General features: G+C 45.1%; 1 protein-coding gene across 1 annotated transcript in view; it reads left to right on the top strand.

The window, feature by feature from the left end:
• Nucleotides 1–27,513, top strand: part of LOC111976483 (voltage-gated potassium channel KCNC1-like) — a 41,559-nt gene that overhangs the window by 6,386 nt on the left and 7,660 nt on the right. The window contains exons 2-3 of the mRNA XM_024005331.2: nucleotides 18,737–19,712; nucleotides 21,640–21,825. Of these exons, the coding sequence (XP_023861099.2) occupies nucleotides 18,737–19,712; nucleotides 21,640–21,825 (1,162 nt within the window). The remainder of the gene's footprint in view (nucleotides 1–18,736; nucleotides 19,713–21,639; nucleotides 21,826–27,513) is intronic.

Raw genomic sequence — 27,513 nt, 5'->3', positions numbered from 1 at the left:
TCTTTGTTTCATATGTGCATGTGTTGCAACCTAACCGGCCCCTGCATCTCATCATTACACCCATATCCATCTCCATGGTTGGTTGTCTATATTTTACTGATGATGGTCTGTGTTGTTAAAGCATGTTAATCTGTGTTATATAAATCAGAGGTAGCTTGTTCGACTGTATTCATCCATACCAGCCAAGCTAGGTGGGCAAGTGACACAGCCCACCACGCCGCGATTATGCGCGGCCTAGGGGCCTGGCCCGCCCTACCATACCTCCTTGCCCAGTCAAAATAAAAATATTTTATAATAGATTGATAAGATAAGACCAAGATGCGGCGTCCGACAGAAAGATCCATCAAATCTCAGATAGCAATCCGAGTGAGCGAAATAGCCCTTGTCTCAGTTATTGTGTATCCCAGTAACTTGGTGGCTGTCTGGACAAAATGAGTACGGCATACTCTATTTGTCCAGACAGCATCATGATACATGTGATACGTGCATATTTAAGACAGCTCACGCAGATGCTTTATCCCAGAGATTAGTTTCAGCCAGGATATAGTGATGCCGTCCGCGGGGAGCGGGATGCAGAATATACAAGAGCTGAAAAAAAAAAACATCTGGAAAATGGATTTTGGTAAATTCAAATAAATGATGAATGCTACTTAAATTCCATGAAAATGTCGCTTATAGCAGCCTATAGGTATGTAAAATTGTGTTTCTTCCATGTCTTCTGCCTCGCTCGTCTGGCGGGTGCAAATGATGGTATAAACTAGTAGGCGTGTGTACAAGGCTGTCGTTTGAGGGGTGACCATTTTGCAGCGGTTCAATCCGATGTTACAAGAACAGCCACAGACAAAATGATCACCAAAGCAGTTGCTAAAACGGCTGTCCTCAAAACAGTTTTGTTATGGACTGGGACTCATTACGATGCACTTGAATCGCTCTACTGCGTAGTTGTTCCAGAACGTACCATCCTGTATGCATATGCAGAACAAACTACCACCCGCATTAACCTTCTTCATCACACCACGAGATCTAGATCCAAATTCACCCACGTGCTGCCACGATGTGATTAACGCACGACTCCCCCTCCTTGCGCAGTGTAACCCGAGAACGATACGTGAACCACTTGTACCGTGTGTCTCTTCAGACACGATTCAAAGGTGCGCAAAACCGTCTTAAAATAATCCTACATCAAGTTTCCTGTCCCTATTCATCGCTTATTTATTGTCACGTTCCTACCTTATTCCTTTGTTAGTCTTTGTTTAGTTGGTCAGAGTGACGAAGTGGGCATTCTATGTGTTGTGTTTCTATGTGGGTTTATTGTTTGGCCTTAATCTATAGTTCGTCAATCAGAGGCAGATGTTGTCCATTGTCTCTGATTGGGAACCATATGAAGGTAGGCTGTTTTCACTGTTTGTTTGTGTGATTGTCCGTTCGTGCGTTTCATGTTTTTCATTTTCACTTGTCTCAGACTGTAGCGTCGTTGTTCGCTTCTGTTTATTGTTTGTCGTATTGAAGGTATTCAAATAAATATGGATACTATACCACGCTGCGATTTGGTCCTCCTCTCCTTTCAACCAACGACGAGAGTCGTACAAGAATCACCCCCACCAAACTGGACCAAGGCAGCTGGGTAACGCGGGCCCAGCAGCGCCAGCATCACAGCGATGTCAAACTCCTGGACGGTGGAGGACAATCCAGACGGAGAGGACCCTGGGCACAGCAGGGGAATACTCGGCGCCTACAGAGCGGGAGGCACGAAAGCAGAGAGCGCCGTTTTGAGAGCTAGTCTCGGCAGCAGAATGAGGATCTGGTTACACTACTTGGGAGAAATAGACAGTGGTCGTCGACCCAGGGAGCATTACCGGAGCTCCGCTGGGATTCTATGGAGCACATGTGCGAGGATACCGGCGTGACATGGAGGCAGCACGGCGATGCCGGTAGGAAGCCATGCAGAGACAGCCCAAATAAATGTATTGGGGAGGGGGGTGGCTAAAGGGGTGTGTGCGAAGTCAGTAGGAGACCGTGTGCCAACTTTCCGGCCTTACCATGGAGAGCCGAGTACGGGCAGACGACCGTGTTATGCCGGAAGAGCGCACGTGTCTTCCTGTATGTGTGCATAGCCCAGTGCGGCTACCCATCCCAGCTCCACGTATCGGCCGGGCGTAGATTGAGCATTGAGCCCAGGTACACCAGCTTACGCATGTGCCACCACCTTACGCATGGTCCACCAGCCTTACGCATGTGTTCCCCGGTCGCCAGCACACCCCAGTGCGGTGATTCCACCTCCCCGCACTGGTCGGCTACAGGGAGCATTTCCAACCAGGCTAAGTTGGGCAGGCTCGGTGCTCAAGGGAAGCCCAGTACGCGTCTCCAGAGCTCTGTTGACTCCTCCACGCACTCGCCCTGTGGTGCGTGTCTCCAGCCCCGGTACACCAGTCCGGCACCACGCACCCCAAGCCTCCGTGCGTCTCCAGAGCCCTGTACGTCCTGTTGCTCCCCCGCACCTAGCCTTGACGTGCTGTCCTGTAGCCCGTACCACCAGTTCCGGGCACACGCACCACCTTACTGTGCCCGCCTCAGCAGCCAGAGTCTGCCGTTCTGCCCATGCGCCGCCTGCCGGTGCCCGTCTGCCCCAGCGCCCCTGCACTGCCCGTCTGCCCCAGCGCCCGCCTGAGCTGCCCGTCTGCCCTGAGCCTTCCAAAGCCGCCCGCCTGTCCTGGCCTTCCAAAGCGTCCGTCAGTCAGGAGCCGCTAAGCCGCCCCGCCAGACAGGAGCCGCCAGAGCACGCCGCCAGACAGGAGCGCCAGAGCGCCCGCCAGACAGGACCCGCCAGAGCCGCCCGCCAGACAGGGGCCGCCAGAGCGCCCGCTCAGACAGAAGCCGCAGAGCGCCCGCCAGAACAGGCCGCCAGAGCCGCCCGCCAGACAGGGAGCGCCCAGATGCGCCCGCCAGACAGGAAGCCGCCAGAGCCGCCGCCAGACAGGAGTCGCCAGAGCCGTCAGTCACCATGACCCTGCCAGAGCCGTCCGCGCGTCGGAGCTGCCCCTCAGTCCGGAGCTGCCCCTCAGTCCGGGAGCTGCCCCTCAGTCCGGTCTGCCCCTCAGGCCGAAGCTGCCCCCCATCCGAGCTGCCCCTCAGTCCGGAGCTCCCCTCAGTCCGGAGCTGCCCTCTCATTCCGGAGCTGCCCCTCAGTCCCCGTGCTGCCCTCGTCCAGAGGCACCCATCAGGCCAGTGGGTGTTTAATTTTGGCAGGGTCGCCGTTAAGTGAGGCCACGAAGCGTGGATTAACGTATGGTGGGTGGGGACCACGTCCAGCCGCAGAGCCGCAACCGTGGACAGATGCCCACCCAGACCCTCCCCTTAGGTTCAGGTTTGCGGCCGAGTCCGCACCTTGGGGGGGGGGTACTGTCATGTTCCTGACCTTATTTCCTTGTGTGTATGTCAGACGTAGCTGTGGGCATTCTATGTTTTTGTGTTTCGAATGTTGGGTTATTGTTTGACCTAATATGGTTCTTTACGACATTCTAATTCTTCCTCCTCTCAGACGAGGAGAGAGAGAAGGATCGAGGACCCCAATACCCGCACGAGGTATGATGACATGATAATTTATAAACAAAAACAGACGAAGACCGAAAAACGAAACACTATATTGATAACTAACAAAACAAACAAACGGAGTAGGACAGACCTGGACGTAAGAACTACAGGAAACACCGAGAAAGCGCGAACAGGGAAAGGACTACATAAATTAACGGAATGTACAAACACAACCGAAAACAGTTCCCGTATCTGGTGCAACAGAGACAACAAGACAACAGGAGACCAATCACCCAAAACAAACAGTGTGAAACAGCAACTATATATGGTTCTCAAGCAAGAGGAAAAACGCAAAACCTGTCTTTTTTTTCTTGATTGGATACCATATAAGGCTGTTTCAGACCTAAACATAGAAAACAAAAACATTAGAAATGCCCACCCCACACTCACGCCTGACGACTAACACATACAAAGAACAACGAAAAATAAGTCAGGAACTGACATAACCCCCCCCTCAGTGCGGTACTCCGGACCCACTACCCAAAAGTCTAGGGAGTCTGGGTGGGCATCTGAGCCACGTGGTGGCTCAGGCTCTGGACGAGGTCCCACCGCCACCATAGTCAATTCCCAGCTTCCGTAGCCCTCCTAAAATGACCACCCTCCAGAATACCCCACCTAAATTAAGGGCCAACACCAGAATGCTGGCGGATCCTGGCTTGCTGGCTTCTGGCCGATCCTGGCTGGCTGGCTCTGCTGGTCATGGCTTCGCTGACGCTTGGACGCTCATGGGCTGGCTGACTCTGCAGATCCTAGGCTGGCTGGCTTGGCGGCGATTCCTGGCTGCCGGCTCTGGCTTGGTCCTGCTGGACCGCTCTGCAAGCTCCCTGGCGGGACGGGGGGGGGACTCTGGCTGCGTCTGGCCTGGACGGGCTTCTGGCTGCGTCCTGCTGCGTTGGCGGCTCTGGCTTCGATCCCTGGCTCGGTTGGCGGCTCTGGCAGATCCGTCTGGTTGGCGGCTCTGGCAGATCCGTCTGGTTGGCGGCTCTGGCAGCCTGATTGCCTCTGCATCTGCTGGTTGGAGGCTCTTGGCAGATCCTGTTGGTTGGCGGGCTCTGGCAGATCCTGTCTGCGTTGGCGGCTCTGGCGATCCTGTCTGGGTTGGCGGCTTCTGGCAGATCCTGTTCTACGAATTGGCTCATAGACGCTCCTGACTGACTATCGGCTCTGACGGCTCGGACACGTACGGGCGACTCTAATGGCTCGGAAGACGGAATGGGCTCAAGACGGCACTGGGCAGACGGGGGCTCAGATGGCGCTGGAGCGGGAGATGCCGGAAGGATGGCTCAGATGGCCTGGGGAGGACGGCATGCTCAGATGGCGCTGGGAGACGCGATGGCTCAGATGGCGCTGGGGAGACGGATGGCTTCAGATGGCGCTGGGGAGGACGGCCAGATGGCCGCTCGATGGTGCCGGATAAGGCGCACTGTAGACCTGGTGCGTTGGGCCGGAACTGAGCGCACCGGCGCTAAGGACACTGCAACCGTTCATGCTAGTGCGGGGAGACAGACAGGCACACTGGACTCTCCAAAGCTACTCTGTGCCTGGTGCGTGGTACCGGCACTGTGGCACCGGCTGAGTGCACGCACATCAGGACCTAGTACGGAAAGTAACAGCTGTGTACAGGACTCAGGAGACGCACAGGTGGCTTAGTGCGTGAGTGCCGGAACTGTGAGGCACTGGGCTGGAGACACGGCACACAGGAGAGTCGGAGGAGGAAACCCGTGCTCCTGAAAACGCACTGGGAACCTGCGTGCGTGGTTAGCACTGTTGTACTAGCCTGGGCGGGAGGTGGCGCCGGAAATACCGACCGTGCCAGGCGTACTGGCTCTCTTGAGCACTTGAGCCTGCCCAACCCTAGCCTGGATTGAATATTCCCCATCCGCCCGACAGTCGGGGAGGGTGGAATAAACCCGCAGCCGGGCTATCTAGGCGACCGGGGACACCCATGACGTAGCTGGTGCAGAATGCCGGGCCAGGAGACGCACTGGGAGACCAGACGCGTTGAGCCGGCTTCATGGCCACCTTGGCTCAAATGCCCAATCTAGCCCTACCAGTTCGGGGAGGGAATAACCCGCACCGGGCCTATGCCACGTACAGGAAGACACCGTCGCTTCGTACTGCGTAAAAACGCGTGATCCGCCTGTTACTCCCGCTCTCCACGGCTAGCCTGAGAAGGGCGCACGGTCTCCTACCTGCCCTGGCCCAAGCTACCTCTTAGACCCCCCCCCCAAAGGAAATTTTTTGGGTAGTATCACGGGGCTTTCAGGCTTCCAGCCACGTCTCCTGCTGCCTCCCCTCAGATCGCCGGCCTCTCTTGCTTTCGCTGCCTCAGCTCAGCTTTGGGGCGGCATATTCTCCTGGTTGAGCCCAAGGTCCTTTTCCATCCAGCTCGCTCCTCCCATGTCCAGTAGTCCTGGTTGCTCTGTTGAGCTCTCCCCCGCCGCTTGGTCCTAGGTTGGTGGGTGATGTCTGTAACGACATTCTAATTTTCCTCCTCCTCAGACGAGGAGACGGACGAGAAGGATCGGAGCCTTTCAAATACGCAAGCGAGTCATGATGACATGATAATTTGATTAACAGAACAGACGAAGACCAAAAAAACGAACTAATACTTGATAACTAAACCAAAACAACAAACGATGTTAGACAACCTGGACCGTAAGAACTTTACAGTGAAACACGGAAGAAAGGCACGACAGTCGGAAATGACTACATAAATTAACGAACGTACAACAAACGGAAACCAGTCCCGTATGGTGCAACATAGACACAGACACAGGAAGTACCAATCACCCACAAACAAACAGTTGAACAGCCAACCCATATATATTGGTTCTCAATCAGAGGAAAACGTCCAAACACCTGTCTCTGATTGAGAACCACAAAGGCTGGATTAACAAGACCTAAACATAGAGAAACACAAAACATAAGAAATGCCCACCCACACTTCACGCCCTGACCACTAACACATACAAAACAACAGAAAATAGTCAGGAACGTGACGAGGTTCTCAATCAGAGCAGTGTTTGTCATTGTCTCTGATGGGAACCATATTAAGGTAGGCTGTTTTCACTGTTTGTTTGGGGTGATGTTCCTGTTCGTGCGTTCATTGGTTTCATTGTTCACTTGTTCAGACTTGTAGCGTCGTTGGTTTCGTTCTGTTTATTGTTTTGTCGTATTGAAAGAGTATTCAAATAAATATGGATACATACCACGCTGCGATTTGTCCTCCTCTCCTTCAACCAACGACGAGAGTCGTTACAATTTATTATTATCTATCCAAATAGAAGATTATCACTTCTCACAATGGTACTCGTTTAGTAAGATAAATCAAAGCGGAATCAATGTCTCCACAAGATCACAATGAATTCATTCATATTTGAGATAACAAAACCGAGAGTAATAGCGTATACTGCAGAATAGTAGGTCTATAATACTGTATGTCACACCAAAACACATCCTCAGTCGTTTCTTATCTGAAGCTGAAAAAGTAAAATGTGTTTTCCCTTATGCAGCCAAAACTAAACAGCACACCACTAGGCAGGTTACGTTGAATCGGAAGTTTACATACTCTAGGTTGGAGTCATTAAAACTGTTTTTCAACCACTCCACACATTTCTTGTTAACAGACTTTAGTTTTGTCAAGTCGGTTAGGTCATCTATCTTTGTTGAATGACACATGTCATTTTCCAACAATGTTTACAGGACAGATAATTTCACTTCTACACACTGTATCACAATTCCAGTGGTCAGAAGTTTACATACACTAAGTTGACTGTGCCTTTAAAAACAGCTTGGCTTTAGAAGCTCCTGATAGGCTAATTGACATCATTTGAGTCAATTGGAGGTGTACATGTGGATGTATTTCAATTCAAGGCCTACCTTCAAACTCATACTCAAAATGCATACTTCCAAAGTTGTGCAAAATGGCTTAAGGACAACCAATCAAGCAAGGTATTGGAGTGGCCATCACAAAGCTCTGACCTCAATCCTGTAGAAAATTTGTGGGCAGAACTGAAAAAGCGTGTGCGAGCAAGGAGGCCTACAAACTTGACTCAGTTACACCAGCTCTGTCAGGAGGAATGGGCCAGAATTCACCCAACTTATTGTGGGAAGCTTGTGGAAGGCTACCCGAAACGTTTGACCCAAGTTAAACAATTTAAAGGCAATGCTACCGAATACTAATTGAGTGTATGTAAACTTCTGACCCACTGGGAATGTGATGAAAGAAATAAAAGCTGAAATAAATCATTCTCTCTACTATTATTCTGACATCTCTACTATTATTCTGACATTAAAATAAAGTGGTGATCCTAATTTCCCTTAGACAAGGAATATTTACTAGGATTAAATGTCAGAAATTGTGAAAAACTGAGTTTAAATGTATTTGGCTAAGGTGTATGTAATCTTCCGACTTCAGTCCGGATGTGCATGTAATCACATCCGGACTGGTGTGATGCTTTTATCTTTTGATCTGGTGTACAGATCTAAATTTTTATCATTGAGGAAATAACGCATACTATTACACATGTATGAGTGTTATAGTTTATACAGCTACTATTATGGCAGGGTAAGTTTTACACCACTTTTCTAAACTCGACTGATAAAAGCGTAGCTTTTAGAATGTTTAAATCTCACCTTAGTGTATATGACATATGCAGTACAGTAGGGCATTACTATAAACATATGCAGGTGGTTGCATTGTATGCTAACCATTGTTTGACCTTTTTTTTATGATTRAAAATATATTAAAGGCATACGTTACTACTATAGGATTTACGTATTGTAATAGACCCCATTACCTTTCAAACAATTTTAGGAATTTGGTCAGCCGTTTTTGGTTAAAGATAGGTCTTTTTTAATCTACCTCCATCTTTTCCTGTCTTCCCTGGTGTTGCATGTTTTTGTTTTTTACCACTAGCCTAATAACTAGCCTAACCTAGCCCTGTGCAAATGCCTAGCCCAACCTATGCTAGCTCTGGACAAATGCCTAGCCTAGCCTATGCTAGCTCTGGACAAATGCCTAGCCTAGCCTATGCTAGCTCTGGACAAATGCCTAGCCTAGCCTTCAACTAACACGTTCTGCCCGACTTAAGTAATACAGGCACGAGAGGATGTTCAGATTGTCCGGTCTTGTCCTCTGGTAACACATCCATATATCTTTTGGTCATGTTTTTGTCCTTTGTTTTCCTCTATTCCATTTATATCCTCCTAACCACCCTCTCATGTTCTCCTGTCATTCCCTGCATGTGGTTGTTACATCAACTGGTCCCCCCACTCCCTCCCTCTCGTCTGCCCCCCTGTACAGCCTACATACAAGATCAGATTTTCTACCCATTTTACTGTGTTAGGCTTTTTTTGTTGCTATGTGTACCCAAGTCTACTGTGTGCATGTGTGTGTTAGAGAGAGTAGTAGAGAGAGACTGAAAGAGACAAACAAACAGAGAAGGTAAATGCCTCTCAGGTAAGGCTAGCATACCTTGATGGTYAAACCATCTACTGTATAATGTTTTCCATACACATGAATATGATGGTGACCGTAAAGTGCTATGACTAGCAGTACTTTGAGTAGTATTACTAACTATCATCACCATCACTACCACCACCATCATCATCTCCGAATCAGAAAAACATGTGTTGTCCTACGAGAAGAAAATCTTGCCTCCACCATACTCACTACCACCAACACCATCAAATTAACAACCACAGCTGAAACTCTCTGCTGTGCTGTGTGTATGGTCCTTAGCCAATGCAGTAACGCTGTGTGCAGGTCCCGCACTGGTACCTCCTAGTTCCATGGGATGGGGGACGGCAGGTGGAGATGATTGAGAACAAAAGCTCTCTGTGTGTGTGTGTGTGTGTGTGTTTATGCATGTTATAGAGGGGGAGAGCACTGCAGCAATCTGAAAAAGTAGGTCAGACACAGAGTGGAGAGAAACATGGCAGAGGAGAAAAGAGGGAGAGAAAAGGAAGATAAGAACATGGAGATAAATGGGGGATGAGAAGAAAGGGGGAGAACAGAAGGTATAGAGGCCAGGACAGGGAGCGAGAGAGAGAGAGAGATTTGATAGGAAAAAGAGCAAAAACACAATTGTTCTTGTGTCGTGTCCTGATTTAATTGGTGTGTTCAGTGTTACTTATACCAGACTGCTCTTACACAGGTTTTGTGAGGTTCAAGAACACCAGGAAGCCTGCATTTCAGATCCCCATTTGGACATAGAAACAATATGCTATTGTCTATCCATCCATATGGTCTGCCTATATGGTGGACCAGCTGGGCCAATCAAAAGTCTCGATACAGGCATATCCTTTAAGAGTATTTATGTCTTTATGTMTTATGTCACTCGGTACTGTGAGAGACTACTGCTTTTTCAGCAAATCTTGACTATACAGTACATCAATCAAATTCTCTTCTAAAACAGAAAGAGAAGGAGAGAGGGCTGTCTTAATAGGCGTTGGGTAGAGTGATAATGGAAAAATGTTTCCAACGATACAGAAAACACATGGCCCATCCCCTCCATTTTGGCATGTTTCATGAACTGCTATCTATATTCTGTATGTTGTTCAAAATATACAGTTGAAGTCGGAAGTTTACATACACTTAGGTTYGAGTCATTAAAACTCGTTCTTCAACCACCCCACAAATGTCTTGTTAACAAACTATAGTTTTGGCAAGTCGGTTAGGACATCTACTTTGTGCCTGACACAAGTCATTTTTCCAACAATTGTTTACAGATAGATTATTTCACTTCTAATTCACTGAATCACAATTGCAGTGGGTCAGAAGTTTACATACACTAAGTTGACTGTGCCTTTAAACAGCTTGGAAAATATCCAGACAAAACTCCATTCGTCACTAGGCTTTTAAGAATGCTATCCTGAATAGGCTAATATGACATACTTCTGAGAGCCTTCAAGTTGAAACGGCTCAGACCCACTGTGGGCATACTTCCTCTTCCACAGAAATCCCTACCTCAACAACTCAGTATGCCTCTGCTTCGCACAATCAGTGAATCAAAAAGAAATCAGCACGCACATAATCTCAGCAAATAAATTCGTAGCCATTCCACACCAGGCATCTCGGTTATACTGCCGGAGCAATTCCAAACGCCTGGCACAAGGTACCGATGTCTGCTGCTGTACAAACAATAGTATGTCAAGTATAAACAACATTGATCAAGCAGGCCATCAGTACGCACGTCAGGATAGGAGCATGATTCTGGTTCTCTGAGGTTGAAACATACTTTGTGGCAGAAAAGTGCAAATCAATCCCAAGGAACAACAGCAAAGGACCTGTGTTTAATGCTGGCAGGAAACGGAACAAAATGATCTATATCCACAGTAACGAGTCCATATAGTCGACAATAACGAAAGCCGCGTCAGCAGAGGCAGAAGCGTGTTTGCAACTACACACGGGAGAAGATCGTACTTTTGGAGAATTCGTCTCTGTCTGATGAACAAAAATAGAACTGTTTTGGCCATTAAGCACCATCGTTATGTTGCGAGCGAGAAAAGGGGTTTGCTTGCAAGCCGAAGCAACACGATCTGGCAACGCGTGAAGCACGTCGGTGCGCACCATTCATGTGTTGGGGGTGCGCTTTGGCTGCGAGCAGGAGCTGTGCACTTCACAAAATAGATGGCGATGCACTAGGGAGGAAAATTATGTGCGACTATATTGAAGCAACATCTCAAGACATCAGTCAGAAGTTAAGATTGAGTCGCAAATGGGTCTTCAAATGACAATGACCCCAAGCATACTTCCAAAGTTGTGGCAATGGCTTAAGGACAACAAATCAATGAATAGTTGGAGTGGCCATCACAAAGCCCTAACCTCAAACCTATAGAAAATGTGTGGGCAGAACTGAAAAATTGTGTGTGAGCAAGGAGGCCTACAAACCTGACTCAGTTACAACAAGCTCTGTCAGGAGCGAATCGGCCAAAATGATTGTGGGAGGTTTGTGGAAGGCTTACACGAAACGTTTGACACAAGTTAACAATTTAAAGCAATGCTACACCTGAATATAGATTGGTATGCAAACTTCTGACCACTGGGAAATGTGATGAAAGAAATAAAAGCTGAAATAAATCATTCTCGTCTACTATTTTTTCTGCCATTTCACCTTCCTAAAATAAACGGTGATCCTAACTGCCCATAAACAGGAATATTTACTACGGATTAAATTTCAGAATTGTGAAAAACCTAGTTTAAATGTATTTGGCTAAGGTGTATGTAAACTTCTGACTTCAACTGTATATTATATACACTGGGGAATTTTRTTCTTCTTAAATGCTTCTTCCTCTGCTCTTAAGGTTCCTTGGAGAACTCTTGCCAGATTAAGAACCTTTGAGTTAGCTGTGGGGTCCTTGATGTGGCATCTACGGATCTTCAGAATTCTTAAAAGTTCTTGAAATGTATGGAKACCTGGAGATGTGGRCCTTTCATAGCACGTAGCAAATTGGCCAGTGTTAACTAGTGTTGATTTGTCAGTGTAACATTTCTAGTGACYATTCAAGAGTTTAAATTAACACTGTAAAGAGCTAAATTACCATCCAGAGTTGAACCAAAACCACACCTATCTTTATCATATTTCCCAGCATGCTTTATTGCAYTTGATTTTTAGAATTGTTTGCTTCAACATCTATGTTTTGACATGCACATTGATTGATTCATTAACCTTATGCTACTCAAATCTTTCTAAACRATTCTAATTTGTTACTTGAATTTATTGGACTCGTTACTGAACTGTTTGTTCCAGTTTAGATGTTTAAGGTAGTCTCATATCTTAGTCTTCCCAACGCTGGCAGTCATTCTGAATGCAACATGCGGGTGAATAAAAATGCCAAATGTTGGATATCCCCACTCTGGCAGGATTCCAATAGGAATTGCACATAATTTTGCAAGCCAGCATAATGTGACTTGCAGGTGTAATATGGAGTGTAATATGGAGTTTTCAGTGTAAAACTAGACCCTCAAAAAAAGGACTTTCACCTTAAAGAATGACATTTTAATGCCAAAAATATTCACTTAGGATCTCACTTGGTGAAGGACATCAAAAGTGAAACTGTATGAATGCATCAACTATGTCTCCATCACTAGCAAATATAATCATGGGTAGTATTGGTATCTCTAAAATTCACTCAAAAGGCACMCTGGGAAATATGCAAATAAGGCTTAAAATCCTACAGCAGGGCTATTCAATTCCGATCCTGGAGGGACAAAACATTTCTGGTTTGTATGGTTCTTCAAAAACAATCACATTTCTGGTTCTTCAGAGGCCCTAAAATGGTTCCCCCATGGCAGTGGTTCCCAAACYTTTTATAGCCTCATACCCCTTCAAACATTAAACCTCCAGCTGCATACACTCTCTAGCACCAGTGTCAGCGCACTCTCAAATGTTGTTTTTTGTCATCGTTGTAAGCCTGCCACACACACACACTATATATGATGCATTTATTAAACATAAGAAAGAGTTTGAGTTTTTGTCACAACYCTGCTCATTGGAAGTGACAAAGAGCTCTTATAGGACCAAGGCACAAATACTAAAAAATAATAATCAATAATTTTGCTCTTTATTTAACCATCTTACATATAAAAGCTTATTTGTTCATCGTAAATTGTGAATAACTCACCACAGGTTCATGAGAAAAGTGTGCTTGAAAGGATGCACATAACTCTGCAATGTTGGGTTGTATTGGAGAGAGTCTCAGTCTTAAATCATTTCCCACACAAAGTCTGTGCCTGTATTTAGTTTTCATGCTAGTGAGGGCTGAGAATCCAGTCTCACAMAGGTARGTGGTWGCAAAGGGCATCAGTGTCATAACAGCYCGATTTGCCAAYGCATGTTACTCTGAGCGCAGACCAATCCAGAAATCTGGCAGTGGCTTCTGATTAAATTCAATTTTCACAGAACTGCTTGTTGRAATTTCGATGAGGCTCTCTTGTTCAGATATTGTTAAGTGGACTGGAGGCAAGGTATGAAAGGGAWAACAAATCCAGTTGTTTGTGTCATCCGTTTCGGGAAAGTACCTGCGTAATTGCGCACCCAACTCACTCAGGTGCTTCACTATATCACGTTTGACATTGCCCGTAAGCTTGAGTTAATTTGCACACAAAAATCATASAAGGATGTTAAGACCTGTGTGTTGTCCTTGTTAATGCAGACAGAGAAGAGCTCCAACTTCTTAATCATAGCCTCAATTTTGTCCCGCACATTGAATATAGTTGCGGAGAGTCCCTGTAATCCTAGATTCAGATCATTCAGGCGAGAAAAAACATCACCCAGATAGGCCAGTCGTGTGAGCAGCTCATCATCATGGAAGCGGTCAGACAAGTGAAAATGATGGTCTGTAAAGAAAACTTTAAGCTCGTCTCTCAATTTAAAAAAAAAACTTGTCAATACTTTGCCSCTTGATAACCAGGGCACTTCTGTAAGTTGTAAAAGTTTTACATGGTCGCTGCCAGTATATCATTGCATAGWYCAGAAAATACACGAGAGTTCAGGGGCCTTGCTTTAACAAAYTTAACTATTTTCACTGTAYTGTTCAAAACGTCTTTCAAGCTGTCAGGCATTCCCGTGGCAGCAAGAGCCTCTCGGMGGATGCTGCAGTGTACCCAAGTGGCYTRGGGWGCAACTGCTTGCACGCGTTARCACTCCACTTTGTCTCCCTGTCATGGCTTTTGCACCATCAGTARAGATACCAACATGAGCAGCGGCTACGTTTGGCTCCATACGAACCGTTAGTGGAATTCCCACGAGAGAGTAACGGTTAATGTGATTGGATGTTAATTATTTGACTAGGCTTCCTGTATTTGACATTGTGTTGATATTTCGCTGAACACTAGGTGGTTTCATTTTAGTTTTGGCAGTGAAACGAGGCTACTCAGGCAAGAAAAAAACCTCACCCAAATGTATAGCCCCGTTGTAAAATATAAATGGACTGTTTGAAAAAGTGAATAAAAAATAAAAAATAAAAAATAATATATATGTGTATATATATATTTTTTTAAATGTGAATCACATTTTTATTTGGCGTACCCATGACGGCATTGCGCGTACCCCTGGGTGAATAGCTGCCCTATGGCATAGATCTTAAGAAACTTACTTGGTTCCAACTTTATTTTTAGGAGTGTATGTGAACAACAGAGAATGTACACATAGGAGATGCACAACACAGTGAGGGCACTCAGGCATTTGACATACAGTATATGGTGTTTACTCAAGTATGAATTTATCCAACATTTTTTTATTCCCGGTCATATCTGTGTTTTATTATTTATATGATAATGCACAAAGTATCTATACAGTATCTATGCAGGTCGGGTAACTGTAAGAATGGCATGGYAAAAGATGTGGCTAGTAGCCATGCACAAATATTATCACTCCTGTGTAATTGACTCAGGAACATTTCAATGGTCCYGTGTAATGAGCTCCACTACACACAGTACAGTCAGACAGACAGTCAGGTAATTTATAGACTGCAAAGACAGCAAATGCCAGCAAAACAAATCGCATCGATGAGTGAGTGAGGAAAAAGGGAGCGCTGCGAAGGATGAACYTCAAAGCGGAAATAAAACAACTCCCTTTTTCTGAACTGAGTCACCATCTCTTTTTACGAGAAACAGTCTGGGCAGGTTGCATATCTCAGCGCCGGAATGCTGTTATAACTTTGCTTGTTTTTTTGCTCTCTGTCCATGAAATTCGCCCGGCGAGAGAGAGTTTTGGAAAGGATTTAGCTAGGCTCAGAGATGCAAGARATTGTAGTATATTGATATGATGCTGTTTGTAGATGGTGCTATTCTACAGAGGCAGAGAGAAAGGGAAGCAGTGTCCAAACAGCAACTGAAGAGTACCAATGACACTCACTSTGTTTTAGTTCATCCCATTGCTTTCTTGGTGGTGTAGGATGTCATTTCGTCAAAATGGTCCAGAGATTGCAGCTTATTTAGGCGGTCGGCTAATGTTTAACTTCCATCCCCAAGTTGAAAGACAGTATCTGCACACCACATCAACTCAGATACTGTYTATTTTAGTTGATGAATTGCATCGCACACTTWWAAAAAAAAAATGTATTTCACCTTTATTTCACCAGGTAYGCCAGTTGAGAACAAGATCTCATTAACAACTGCGACCTGGCCAAGATAAAGCAAAGCAGTGCGACACAAACAACAACACAGAGTTACACATGGAATAAACAAACGTACAGTCAATAACACAATAGAAAAGATCTATATACAGTGTGTGCAAATGAGTTAAGATTAGGGAGGTAAGGAAATAATTAGGCCGTAGTGGCSAAATAGTTACAATTTAGCAATTAAACACTGGAGTGATAGATGTGCAGAAGATGAATGTGCAAGTAAAGATACTTGGTGAAAAGGTAAAAAAATAAAAATAACAATATGAGCACTAGGTAGTTGGGTGGGCTATTTACAGATGGGCTATGTACAGGTGCAATGATCTGTGAGCTGCTCTTGACATCTGATGCTTTAAAGTTAGGAGGGAGATCATGAGTCTCCAGCTTCAGTGATTTTTTGCAATTCGTTCGCAGTCATTGCAGCAGAGAACTGAGAAGGAAAGCAGCAAAGGAGTGAATAAGGCTTGGGTGTGACCAGTGGATATATCGCTGGAGCGCGTCTACGGTGGGTGCGCTATGGTGACACGTGAGCTGGATACAGGCGTGGCTTTACCTAAGCAAAACTTAGATGAACCTGGAGCCAGTGGGTTTGGCGACGAATATGTAGCGAGGGCCAGCCACGAGAGCGTACAGGTCGTAGTGTGGTTAGTCATTGCGGGCTGTTGTGACAAAACGGATGGCACTGTGATAGACTGCATCGCAATTTGCTGGTAGAGTGTGAGCTATTTGTACAATGACATCGCCGAAGTCAAGGATCGGTAGGATAGTCGTTTTTAACGAGGTATGTTTGGCAGCATAAGTGAAGGATGCTTGTTGCGAAATAAGAAATGCCGATTCTAAATTTAATTTTGGATGAGATGCTTAATGGAGTCTGGAAGGAGTGTTACAGTCTAACCAGACACCTAGGTGTTTGTAATTGTCCACATATTCTACGTCAAATTACTATTGTTATAGACTGGATGTTGTGTTTAGTTTTAGTACATACAGTGGGGCAAAAAAGTATTTAGTCAGCCACCAATTGTGCAAGTTCTCCACATAAAAAGATGAGAGAGGCCTGTATTTTCATCATAGGTACACTTCAACTATGACAGACAAAATGAGAAAAAAAATCCAGAAATCACATTGTAGGATTTTTATGAATTTATTTGCAAATTATGGTGGAAAATAAGTATTTGGTCAAACAAAAGTTTATCTCAATACTTTGTTACACCTTTGTTGGCAATGACAGAGGTCAAACGTTTTCTGTAAGTCTTCACAAGTTTTCACACACTGTTGCTGGTATTTTGGCCCATTCCTCCATGCAGATCTCCTCTAGAGCAGGATGTTTTGGGGCTGTTGCTGGCAACACGGACTTTCAACTCCCTCCAAAGATTTTCTATGGGTTGAGATCTGGAGACTGGCTAGGCCATCCAGGACCTTGAAATGCTTCTTACGAAGCCACTCCTTCTTGCCGGCGTTTGTTGGAGATTCTCATCTTTTTAAGTGGGAGAACTTGCACAATTGGTGGCTGACTAAATACTTTTTTGCCCCACTGTATAGGGCAACCTATAATACAGTTTGAAATGAAGTCTGCCTGTTTGGTTATCTCAAATGAACCCTTCGAGAGGGTTCATTCAGGTTGAGGTCTTGTTGGATGTCTCTGACTGATTGTACTCATGTTGTACCGTCTGATTTTATCAATGGTTAATAAATAAGTACCAGTTTTTAGCATCCATGTCGTGCATTGTAATGCATTATGCATTCCTCAAAAGGTATAATAAATGTACTTATAAGGTATTATGAAGAGGATCTCACAGGAAGTTTTGATATTTACTCAGTTACCAATCATACAATGCTTTATACAGTAGCACCATAATAGCGGTAGTGGTAGTATAAGGAGTACCTATATGGCTAATTGGAGGGTGATTGGAGGGTGTTTTAGACATTTTTGCATTCGCAGAACTCTTTAAAAGTAGAGGGTAAATTACATGACTGAATGGGGAGTATTGGTTCCCCAGTACTGTTACCTTGAAATGAAGTGTTAAAATAGAATGCTATCTCAAGCACTTTGGGCTTTAGGGTTTTCAACTGTATGATTAATATAGTAGTTGTAAGGGTCCAAATGATGGTCAATACATAATGTACAATAGGGCTGTCAGTCCTTTTACTTTGTTTATAATACTTTATGTGTGAATTGTTATTTCAACATGACATATTTTAAATGTAAAATGTAAAATGTAAATGTAAATATTTTCAAATAATTGGGACCACAATTAATCATGCTGGGCCACAAACAGACTCAATGACACATGTTTCAGGCCCTTTATGTTGAACATTCAGTATGAAGGGGTGAACACGTGCCCCATCCTYATTTTGAAACCCATCCAGTGCACTCTGAGACACATTGATGTTTATAATTCATCAGTTTAATCCTTATACGACTATATTTTCTGTTTCCCCATCACTTTCTTTTGTTTCCTCTCCATCTTTCTTTTACTCCCCTTTTCTCTGTGTCCATGCTGCGCCAACGAAACAGTAGTAGTCTGTATTTTCATTGCAGCCAGGTCTCCTCCCGCTTTCCTCCATTCTGCAGGTTTATTATGTGTGGCTCCCGGTTTTCTATTTTTTCCTCCGCTTGTCCTTGGGCTGTCATGCCGATGACCGTTGCAGCATTTTTTATGATTGTCAGATTGAGCATCCCTCAGTGCTCGGTCCAGTTTGACCCTGCAGTCACCCTCAAGGTCAACATTATCCCACTTAGGAGTRTAGTCCGGTTTAATAATCTGGCCTCATCTCAGCTGATCGAGTAATGCCCTGCAGTGTCCTGTAGGGGCTGACAAACTGTTGAACAATACACCATCTGTTTTTCTAGCGCTGTTGGTTTTGTATATGACTGTAAACCTTCTCTCCTTCCTCTTTCTTTTCTCCTTTACTGTCCCTCTATCTTCAACTTTCTCTTTGCCTTCTGTCTTTTTGCCTTTCCCCTGCTCTCTCTGTCCCTCCACTCTCTGTTTCTTCTGTTCCTCTCCTCCAGTACTGCGCATTCCTCTCCCTTTTGTTCATCCTCATCTCCATCTCTACATTCTGCATGGAGACGCATGAGGCCTTCAACACCATCTACAACAAGACGGAGAACGTGACGGAGGGAAACGTGACGCGCGAGGTGATCGTCTACGAGGTGGTGACCGACAGCTGGCTTACSTACGTGGAGGGCATGTGCGTCGTCTGGTTCACCATTGAGGTGATGGCACGRGTGGTCTTCTGCCCGGACAAGGTCGAGTTCTTCAGGAGCACCCTCAACATCATCGACTTCATTGCCATCATGCCCTTCTACCTGGAGGTGGGGCTGAGCGGCCTGTCCTCCAAAGCCGCCAAGGACGTATTGGGGTTCCTGCGTGTGGTCCGCTTCGTCCGCATCCTGCGTATCTTCAAGCTGACCCGCCACTTCGTGGGGCTTCGCGTCCTGGGCCACACGCTCCGCGCTAGCACCAATGAGTTCCTCCTGCTCATCATCTTCCTTGCTCTCGGAGTGCTCATCTTCGCCACCATGATCTACTATGCCGAGCGCATCGGTGCAGACCCTGACGACCCTACGGCTGCCAAACACACAAACTTCAAGAACATCCCCATTGGCTTCTGGTGGGCTGTGGTCACCATGACCACTCTGGGATACGGGGACATGTACCCCGAGACGTGGTCAGGGATGCTGGTGGGCGCGCTGTGCGCCCTGTCGGGGGTGTTGACCATCGCCATGCCTGTGCCCGTCATCGTCAACAACTTCGGCATGTACTACTCACTGGCCATGGCTAAGCAGAAGCTGCCCAAGAAAAAGGGCAAGCACATCCCCCGGCCAACCATGCCGGGCTCGCCCAACTACTGCAAGCCCGACGCCCTCGCCCTGGCCACTGCCTCACCCCATAGGATCCTGGGTAATGTACTCGGCGAGGTGATCTGGTCCGGAGGCCTCGACTGCCCCCTCGCTCAAGAGGAGATCATAGCAATCAACCGAGGTGAGACATTTCTATTTTTAATCCTCAGACCCCTATTTTAAGACACAGACTGCAAGTTAACAAACTTGCTTCGACCTTGCCTCGTAAGATTGGTATGAGTTTTTAAACACAACATTGAGCTTCGCTGAGCATCTGGGCACACCACCACTGGCCTCCAACAAGGGCAAAGAACTCAATTTACCCCGGCAAAATATTATAGTTTTTGGCAAAGATGTTGTCAAATTGTACAGTTTAGTGTCAACAGATATCCATTCAATCAAACGTAGGGATTTTCACAGCATGTGAGTGACTCTGGGCTGTATAAGACTTAGGAATCAGAATGTTATCTGACAGCCAGTTACAGGCACTCAGTGATCTCAGTAATAGTACAGTCCRGCAGATCCTTGGGTTGTGGGGTGTGGATTTAGAGTGCCTCTGTCCCTGATAGGGATGGGGGGGTCTGATTCTGAATCTGCCCTTGAGAGAMGGGGGCTGATTCTGAATCTGCCCTTGAGAGATAGCTAATCCATCAGAACTCATAGGTAATTTATGATCAACTGGTGAGTCCACATTTGCCGACAGGCCTCCATCTGTCTGCATAAAACAAACACAGTACTTTAAATTATAATTTGGATCTCTTCACAACAGCCTAATAGACATACATTTGGTTCAATCTTTTGGTTTAAATGTTAGACAATTTTTTTTTGAAAAACTGAATTGCAATATTTAGTACGTAATATGTGCAGTACTTCCTATTTCATTTGGCATGATTGTGTATGACCTATGAACCCAATGTCCACACACGACACAATATGGCACATGTTGTGTATTTTGTAGCCCTTGAGAAATCAAGGGCTACCCTGTAGCGTCAACTCGCACCCCGAACCACCACTTCTATCACTACGTCCAGTGTTTAGTTTACCATGCTGTCTTGCTAAGCCAGGATAGACATGAACTTTGACACATTGGCAATTATCAATTACATATCATAGTAGAATGTATATGTGGGTGTTTTAGAAAACACAGTAGCTTAAGATGGTACTCGGCCCTGAGCTCTAGACTACATAGAGCCACAGGAGGTTGGCGGCACCTTAATTGTGGWGGATGGGCTCGTGGTAATGGCTGGAGCGGAATAGGTGGAATGGTATCAAACACATCAAAAAACACGGTTTCCACGTTTGATGCCATTCCATTTGCTCCGTTCCAGCCATTATTATGAGCCGCCCTCCCCTCAGCAGCATCATGTGCATTTAGCCTACATTTGAAACGACTGCTCTTCACTAACGCCATTTACTTTATCACACACAGTGAGAAAGATCATTTATGTTTAAGTCCTAATAAAGTAGTCTATTGCATTGTGTGTTTTTTTTTAGTAGGACACCATAGTTTGGGATTAGATTTGGCCCAGTTGGAGGCTATTTGACTGAATCCGTCTCTGATTATGTATCTCATCTGCAGTATTCAATTGTGATCAGTAGCTTGTAGTAACACCTCTCCTCCCTATTCCTTTGACTATTTTCTTACACACTTTTTTCCAGTGATGGGAGACTGGGGATTCATGATTTCTGTATTGGTGGGCCAAGGTGCCATGCCAAAACCTCAGATATAGCAGCCAATCAAAGCCCCTAAACTCACAACAGCAAGCTCTCTGATTGGGTCAATTGAATCATCAAGTAAGCAACTACTCCCCTCGGGCTATGTTAAAATACCCATACTAACATGCTACGTAGAATGAAGCAATGTAATGGGCATGCACCCTAAGTGGTATGCTAGTGTGGATATGGAAACACAGCCCAGTTTGGCCTCAGTCTCCCATCACAACCTTCTTCCTTTACATCCAGGTACCTCACTTCACTCCTACTCTCCTATTCCTTCCTTCTCCTTTACTCTCTCCTTCTCCCTTGCTCTTCCCTCCCCTTTTTCCCCATCTCCCCTCCTTTTCCAAAAGAGTCCAAGCAGAACGGRGACGCGGCCACTGCGGTCCTGGCGAACGAGGACTGCCCCACCATTGACCAGGTGCTGAGTCCGGAGCGAGAGGGCGCCCTAATAACACGGGAACGCCACCAGCAGGACCGTGCTTGCTTCCTGCTCAACACCAGGGAATTCCGCGCCACAGATGGGAATGTGCGGAAAGGTATGTCGGTCCCGCAGCGGACGGAACTGTAAACACACACCACGTAGTCAACAGAGCTACACATAAGATGCCATAAGGCACAGGCACTGGTACAGATACTCCCTATATAGATGATGCCAACAGAGAAGGTGCGCAAGACACAAATACATACACACTAATTATGTATACATGATCAAATACAGCATATGTGGGAACTGATTTGTGGTTAGTTAGAGAGAACACACAGGCAGACACAAGCAACGGCCAACAGCATCATGGGAAGAGACATGACTGTGTTTGTGTGACAGGGAGGTTACAAACTCGATGTTCTGACAGGACACAACAACGCCTACCTACACCAACACAATTACTCTTCTGCTCTGCTCTATGTTTCCACTTATTCACCTCCATACTGTCCTTGTTTTCATCCATCACACTTGGTACCGCCTCTTCTTTCTTCCTGTCTGTATTTTCTGTCCCTCTTTCACTGCCTCAAATTGTCATCCTCCATTTTGTCCTTGTATTTATTTTGGTCTCCTCGCCATCTCTCACTCTCATTGTTTCTCTCTTTCTCTGTTTCTTGGACTCAGACAGTTGACCACGCATTCATTTACCTCGCGCCACTTCTGTTTCATTCTCTCCCTCTCGTCTCCCCTCCGCCTTCTTGTTTGGCTTTGACTCCCACTTCATGCTCCCCCCCACCCTCTCTCTTTGGCCCCATTATTTTCCCTCTTCCTTTCCTTTCCTCTCCAAAACACACCTTATTTACCCCTGTTTACCCCATGTATACTCTCTTCTGCTGATTCTGAAATCCAATACCGCATTCCATTTCTTTATCGCTGCAACAAACCTTTTTTTACACCTACAACCACCAACACCAAACCTGCATCAAACACTTCTCCTTTACACTCCTCCCAAACTCTCCACATCCCCGTTGACACTAAACTACAGGCAACAGCCCTGTCAGCCAGCCCAGACTCCCCTTTGGCTGAAGAATGGTATAAGCTGGAAGGGTCTCTGCTACAGCAGGACCTCAATGCAAACTCCACCTCCAAAACTATAGGCCAAGAGGTAACACCTTAAAATCACAGGTAACCAAAATGGAACCCGGTTTTATTCTCCGTTTTTTTTTCTAATCCGTCAGCCAAACATTTAATGTTCTCTCAGCTCCATGACATTGAATGTTGGCAGTTGCCACTCAAACATACCACCCACAGACACACTTGGACACAGAACACACTCACAGARACACTAGATGACTGCAAATCACAATTATTACCCACTGTGTTCACTGTGTTGTGTTTGTACAGTATGTTTGCTAGAGTTTAAATATCACCCATGAATTGCATTCTGTGTGAATGTAAGTGAGTTTGAATAGTGGAATCAGTAGATAGGTAGAGAAGCAAGATCACCAAGCTATTGAGCTAAGGTTGGGCAAAACTGTAATTCGAATATCAAAGCCAATTGCATTCTATTGCTCAGAGTATCATATTTAATGGATAGTGTAAGATACAGCGAGTGTGTGTGTGTGTGTGTGTGTGAACCAGGCAGTGTATTTGAGAGACTGTGGTCAGTGTGTGTACGTGTTTGTGTGTGTGTGCACAAATAAATGTATGTGTGTGGCAACTGCATTGAAGGAGCCCTATAACACTTAAAGGGTATCAGGAACAGCGGGTCACATGTTGTCTACTGTGCTCTGTGTTGTTGTCTCTCTCTTCAGGTTGTATCATTTCACGCATTTGTATGTTGGCTTATTCATTCTTACACTTTACACTGTGTCTCTGTCCTACTCCGAATCAAATCAAATGTTGTACTGCCATCTGAGTGTTTGTGTTTGTGTTGCTGTTGTCTGTGGCTTTTTCTGTGTTATTTCTTTGTGTCACTGGTGCCCTCTCTACCCAGCTGACATTCACCCTGACAGACAACAAAAGACACATCGCTCTCTGGAGAAATCTCCCTTTGCATTGGCSGAAATGTTCAGTCCCAAATATTTCTATCATGGTATGACATGTACATATTCTAGCTATGCATGCATAATGGATGCTTTTGAATACGATGGTGTACAGTGGCCATCTTTCAACGGTCAAAGGTCAGTGGGGTCAGCAGAGCCTCCGAGGTCACAGGACTAGAACAACATTTTCAGTGATATTATCATATGTCTGTAGTGTAGTGACCTCGAGTAGTTCAAAAGCAATACAGTAAGCTGCAACTAGTGACTGAAACACTGATTGACTCTGACATCACACTGCCAGACAGACAATATTTGTATTTATTTTATTTATTTAACCTGTACTTAACTAGGCAAGTCAGATAAGAACAAATTCTTATTTACAATGATGGCCTACCACGGCCAAACACGAACGACGCTGGGCCAATTGTGCGCCGCCCTATGGGAGTCCCAATCACGGCCGGATGTGATACAGCCTGGATTCAAATCAGGGACTGTAGTGACACCTCTTGCACTGAGATGCAGTGCATTAGCCTGCTGTGCAACTCGGGACTATGCCAATCCTGTCTCTTATACACATCTAGATGTGTATAAGAGACAGYWKTAMYGRAGTGTTTCCCAACCATGTTCCTCSYGTACCCCCAACAGTACACATTTTTTGTTGTAGCCCTGGAAAAACACATCTCATTGATTGAGGGCTTTAAGACCTGTCTCTTATACACATCTAGATGTGTATAAGAGACAGYTCTATGYCAGTGTTTCCCAACCATGTTCCTCCAGTACCCCCAACAGTACACATTTTTTGTTGTAGCCCTGGAAAAACACATCTCATTGAGCTCATTGAGGGCTTGATGATTAGTTGACAAGTTGAKTCAGGTGTGCTTGTCCAGGGTTACAATACAAATGTGTACTGTTGGMGGGTACTGGAGGACCAGGGTTGGGATACACTGATCTAAGTTAAGATAGCCTTGAGTTGTTGAACTCCTCTCTTGGAAGCCCCTGACTGCCTTAGTGTTGTATTTTTTAAATTTGTATAAAACCTACATTTAAAACCAAAAAAGAGTCCATTTTAAGCTCCAGTCCCACCGGGAAGGTCGTGTTTGTACCTTCCGATACATGAAATGGCCACAGTTTGCCTACCCAGTGCGCAGGGCAGCTACATTGGCTGCACCTACCACCAACAGCTAGAGACAAATAAAAAAAATGGGAACACAAGACTTTATCGTTGTTTTTTACAGAAATGTTTGGCGATCGACTAGAAATGCATGGATTACGACAAATCGACCGCGATCGACCGGTTGGTGACCGCTGGTTGGTATTGTTATTTTAGTACCGCTAGCGACAATACTGTAGCCTAACCGTACCCTTTCTTCTGAGTGTGGGTCCATTTAAATCACCATCACCTGACATTACARATGTCTTTCCATGTCAGTTTACCCAACTTCTAACTAGGGTCAAACTGACAAGGAAATATGTTTCTTGTGTTATCCATACTAGTTTAATTTTTTAACACTACAAGTGTTACCAAAATCTTAGATTCAGTGTACAGAAAGCTACAGTGGACGTTTAGTTATCATTTAATATATATATTTCTAGCTTCAGATGACCTTTAAGCAAACCCCATTAGGCAGATATGTTTGAAAGACTTCAAATGATCCTTTGAAGTCTTTCAAAAATATCTCATTAATGGGGTTTGCTAAAAGATATTGTYACTTATGTCTGAAAAGACATGACATGATATAGTGTTTCCATGTACAATATGTTTCATCAGTTTATTTTAGGAWCATGACAAGTTTCTTTCCTTGTCTTTCCCATGTTTATTTTTTTATTTTATTTAACTAGGCAGGTCCGTTAAGAACACATTCTTATTTACAATGACGGCCTGGCAAAAGACCTCATGCTGGGACGTGGGCTGGGATAAAGAAAATAACATACAAATATAGGACAAAACACACATCACGACAATGGAGACAACACAACACTACATAGAGACCTAAGACAACAACACAACTTGGTAGCAGCACAAAACATTGTACAAACATTATTGGGCACAGACAACAGCACAAAGGGCAAGAAGGTAGAGACAACAATACATCACGCAAAGCAGCCACAACTGTCAGTAAGAGTGTCCATGATTGAGTCTTTGAATAAAGAGATTGAGATAAAACTGTCCAGTTTGAGTGTTTGTTGCAGCTCATTCCAGTCGCTAGCTGCAGCGAACTGAAAAGACGAGCGACCCATGGATGTGTGTACTTTGGGGACCTTTAACAGAATGTGACTGGCAGAACAGGTGTTGTATGTGGAGGATGAGGGCTGCAGTAGATATCTCTGATAGGGGGGCGTGAGGCCTAAGAGGGTCTTATAAATAAGCATCAACCAGTGGGTCTTGCAACGGGTATACAGAGATGACCAGTTTACAGAGGAGTATAGGGTGCAGTGATGTGTCCTATAAGGAGCATTGGTGGCAAATCTGATGGCTGAATGGTAAAGAAAATCTAGCTGCTCGAGAGCACCCTTACCTGCTGATCTATAAATTATGTCTCTGTAATCTAGCATGGGTAGGATGGTCATCTGAATCGGGGTTAGTTTGGCAGCTGGGGTGAAAGAGGAGCGATTATGATAGAGGAAACCAAGTCTAGATTGAACTTTAGCCTGCAGCTTTGATATGTGCTGAGAGAAGGACAGTGCACTGTCTAGCCATACTCCTAAGTACTTGTATGAGGTGACTACCTCAAGCTCTAAACCCTCAGAGGTAGTAATCACACCTGTGCGGGAGAGTGGCTTTCTTCTTATTAAACCACAAGATCTTTGTTTTGGAGGTGTTCAGAACAATGTTAAGGGTAGAGAAAGCTTGTTGGACACTAAGAAAGCTTTATTGTAGAGCATTTACCACAAAATCCAGGGAGGGGCCAGCTGAGTATATGACTGTATCATCTGCATATAAATGGATGAGAGAGCTTCCTACTGCCTGAGCTATGTTGTTGATGTAAATTGAGAAGAACGTGGGGCTTAGGATAGAGTCTTAGGGTACGCCCTTGGTGACAGGCAGTGGCTGAGACAGCAGATGTTCTGACTTTATACACTGCACTCTTTGATAGGGGTAGTTAGCAAACCAGGCCAAAGACCCCTCAGACACCAATACTGCTTAGCCGGCCCACAAGAATGGAATGGTCTACCGTATCAAAAGCTTTGGCCAAGTCAATAAAAATATCAGCACAACAATGCTTAGAATCAAGGGCAATGGTGACATCATTGAGGACCTTTAAGGTTGCAGTGACACATCCATAACCTGAGAGGAAACCAGATTGCATACCAAGAGAGAATACTATAGACTGCATGCTAGATGTTTTCCGCCTAGCAGTAGGAGACAATCCCAAGTATACAGTGCATTCGGAAAGTATTTAGACCCCTTGACTTTTTCAACATTTTGTTATGTTACAGCCTTATTCTAAAATTGATTAAATCATTTTTCTTTTCTCATCAAACTACCACCAATACCACAAAATGGCAAAGCAAAAACAGTTTTTTATTTTAGAATCTCATTTGCATAAGTATTGAGACCATTTACTCAGAACTTTGTTGAAGCAACTTGGGCAGGGATTACTGCTCGAGTCTTCTTGGGTATGACGCTCTGACATGCACTGTCAACTGTGGGACCTTATATAGACAGGTGTGCATTTCCAGATCATGTCCAATCAATTGAATTTACCACTGGTGTACTCCAATCAAATTGTAGAAACAGCTCAAGGAAAATCAAAGGA

Source organism: Salvelinus sp. IW2-2015, linkage group LG17 (assembly GCF_002910315.2).
Source record: "Salvelinus sp. IW2-2015 linkage group LG17, ASM291031v2, whole genome shotgun sequence".
In the NCBI taxonomy this organism is placed as follows: Eukaryota; Metazoa; Chordata; class Actinopteri; order Salmoniformes; family Salmonidae; genus Salvelinus; species Salvelinus sp. IW2-2015.
Note: the sequence above shows the minus strand (reverse complement) of the source record. Positions and strands in the feature narration are given on the sequence as shown.